At 65.1% G+C, this 3,022-nt stretch overlaps 1 protein-coding gene across 1 annotated transcript; it reads right to left on the reverse strand.

Annotated features, from left to right (window-relative positions):
* Positions 1 to 963: 963 nt before the first annotated feature.
* Positions 964 to 2,393, reverse strand: F2RL3 (F2R like thrombin or trypsin receptor 3). The gene is given in 3 exon segments (XM_068981431.1): positions 964 to 1,008; positions 1,011 to 2,008; positions 2,275 to 2,393. Coding segments are annotated over 3 exon segments (1,149 nt in total). The 5' UTR covers positions 2,381 to 2,393.
* Between the last annotated feature and the right edge of the window lie 629 nt (positions 2,394 to 3,022).

Raw genomic sequence — 3,022 nt, forward strand, 5'->3', positions numbered from 1 at the left:
CCGCATGTGGTATCCCCCAACTAGATTCATAGCAGCCTTCAAGTGGTGGTGGGGGGGGTGAGTTTTGCAAAGCTGCAGCCCCCTGAGCCTGGGTGCACAGCCTAAGTCCTCCTGTTGCCTATCCACCCGCTCCACGGGGGAGCTGACAGGAATCAGACCACAGGTGAGGAGCAGGAGGTGATGTCTGGTAACCAGGGTCACAGTGGGAGGCTGAGCCCCATGGCTCCCGATGATGGGTTGCGCCAGGCTTTGGGGGGCTGAGTGGGGGGCCTCAGAGCCATAAAGCCCATCCCAAAGCCGGAGCCTGGCTTCTGGGGATGAGAAGGACCGCCAACAGGGCTCCCAGCCTCCTTGGTTGCCAGGGCTGTCGGGGGCCCAAGCCCCCTCCTGGGTGGGATCCTGCAGCAGGTCTTAAGGCCGCATCAGCCTCGCCTCATCCCTACCTTGGATCCAGTCACAAGGGAGCTGGTCAGACCCAGGAACCTACGTTGAATCCCCATGTTTTCCTGGGGCTTCCATAACTCAGTACCACATACCAGGTGGCTTCAAACAACAGAAGTTTATTCTCTGGCAGTTCTGGAGGCTAGACATCCGAGATTAAGGTGTAGGCAGCGCTGCTCCCTCCGGGGCCTCTGAGGGAGACTACCCCAGGCTGCCCCCTGGCTGCTTCTAGTCGCTGCCAGCAGCCTGCTTGGGGCCACGTCACCCCACCTCTGCCCCCGCTGTCAAGTGGCCTTCTTCCCTGTGTGTCTCTGCATCCTCTTCTTATAAGGACACCAGTCACATTGGATTTAGGGCCCACCCTGCACTCCAGTGTGATCTCATTCTAGCTAATCACACCTGCAAAGACCCTGTTTCCGAATAAGCTCACCTTGGGAGGTTCTCAGTGGATGTGAATCTGGAGGGGACCCTATTCAACCCAGAATGACTCCCTTCCTGTTCATCCAGCCTGTGAAGGGCCTGTCACACGAGCGAGGAGGACCGGGTCCCTGTCGCCCGGCTGCCGCCCGGCTGCCGCCCTCCTTGGAGGCCGTGGCAGTGCCAGGTCCCCGGCGGAGCAACCCCTCCTGCACCTTGCTCCTGAACTCGGCAGACACGAAGTAATAGATGAAGGGGTCCACGCAGCTGTTGAGGGTGCTGAGCGCCAGGCTGGGCACGTAGGCTGCGTACAGGTCCCCCCAGGCATCAGGGCCGGGGTTTGAGAAGTGCAGCAGCAGCAGCATGTTGCTGGGCGCAAAGAGGGCCACGGCGGAGGCCAGCACCAGCGCGGTCAGCCGCAGCGCGTGGCCGTAGCGCCGGCCCCCAGCCGCCAGCGTGCGCAGAGTGGCCCCGTAGCTCAGCACCATGGCCAGCAGCGGCAGGAAGCAGCCGAACCCCGCCAGGCAGATGAAGGCGGGCCGCCAGTAGGAGGCCTGGGCCCCGGTGGGCAGCACGTCGTGACACAGCACGTGGTCGGAGCGCGACAGCCGGAAGGTCTGCTGCTGCAGCGCCAGGGGCATCGCCAGGGCAGCCGCCGCCAGCCAGGCTGTGACGCAGAGCCCGCTGGCCAGGCGCTGGCCTCGCAGGGTGCGGGCCCGCAGCGGGTGCACCACAGCCAGGTAGCGGTCCAGGCTGACAGCGGCCAGCAGCAACAGGGAGCCGTACAGGTGGCCGTAGAGCGCGGCCGTGTCCAGGCGGCAGGCGGCCTCGCCGAAGGGCCAGCGCTGGCCCCGCAGGTGGTAGGCAATCCGTGGCGGCAGCGCCAGGGCCAGCAGCAGGTCAGCGGCCGCCAGGTTCATCAGCAGCATGGTGGAGGGCAGTCGGGGCACCTGTGTGGCCAGCACCCACAGCGCCAGGCTGTTGGCAGGCAGCCCCACTGCCAGGACCAGCCCGTAGAGTGCAGGCACCAGCCTCGTGGGCACCCAGCCCAGCAGCAGGGCCCGAGAGTTGGGAGGGAGCTCCAGAGTGTTGCTGTCATTGGCACAGGGCTGGCCTGGGAAGCCGCGGGGGTGGGGCCTCGGTGTGCTGTCTGTGGGGAGAGCGATCCGGAGGGAAGCGGATAGAAGCATCACCACCCTCACCCACCACCCACCGACCCCTCATCTGGTTCCCCGACTGGATGGTGCTACCTCCTGAGAAACTAGAGTGGGCCCCAGTTCTCAGGAGCCCCCGGGACAGAGCTAGACACAGACACCCCCAGCTCCTGTGGACTCCCCCCCTACCCCTAGTTCGCTGTCTTTCCTTTGCTGGCTCTGGGCAACCTCCCTCCCCAAGGCAGGGCCCGAGGTCACTCACCATCGCCTTCTGCTGCGCTCCCCACCTCCTCATAGCTGATGGGGGTCTGGGTGTCACCCAAGCTGAACCCCAGGGCCAGAGGCCACAGCAGCAACAGTACCCACATGTTGGTGGGGCTGGGTGCTCACTGCTCTGGGCTGTGGCTGGCTGACCTCGGGCTTCCTGCCTGGCTGGACCCCCACCCCCAACTTCCTGAGTGCCCGTGGAGGAGTTAACAGGGCCGTGTGAGATAAGCCAGCCCCTGTCCTCACGAGTGGGTGGGCGGCTCCAGGCCTGGCCTCAGGAGATCGGGCAGCGGGGCTCACTCTGGCTCTAGATGGTCAGCCAGTGAGATGGAGGAGGAGGGGGTGTCAGGCGGCAGCCCCCACCTCCAGCCCCGGCCCAGCCTAGGAACCCCCCGGGGGCCAAGTGGCCACTTCTTGCTGGCCGGTCACATCTCGGTTCCAGCCCTCTGGAACCACGTCCCTCCCTTTCTTGGAACCAGCTCTCTGCACGTCATCCCTCCCCACCTAGTCAAGAGCCCTTGGCCCCTCCTGAAGCCCTCTCCTCCCAAATCCCCACCCCCAGCTCTGGCAGGCAGGGCACCAGGTCAGAGGTCAGAAGAGGGGAGTGGACCCCTCGTAAATGCCCCTGGCCCTCTGTGGGGGCTGCCTGACGTCATGCTGGCTAACGCAGCACAGGCCCCCAGCGAGATGCAGAGGGAGATGGAGAGAGCAGAAGGCCTGGTGGCCTGGGGTCTGCTGAGGAT

Source organism: Capricornis sumatraensis, chromosome 9, assembly GCF_032405125.1.
Source record: "Capricornis sumatraensis isolate serow.1 chromosome 9, serow.2, whole genome shotgun sequence".
Lineage (NCBI taxonomy): Eukaryota > Metazoa > Chordata > Mammalia > Artiodactyla > Bovidae > Capricornis > Capricornis sumatraensis.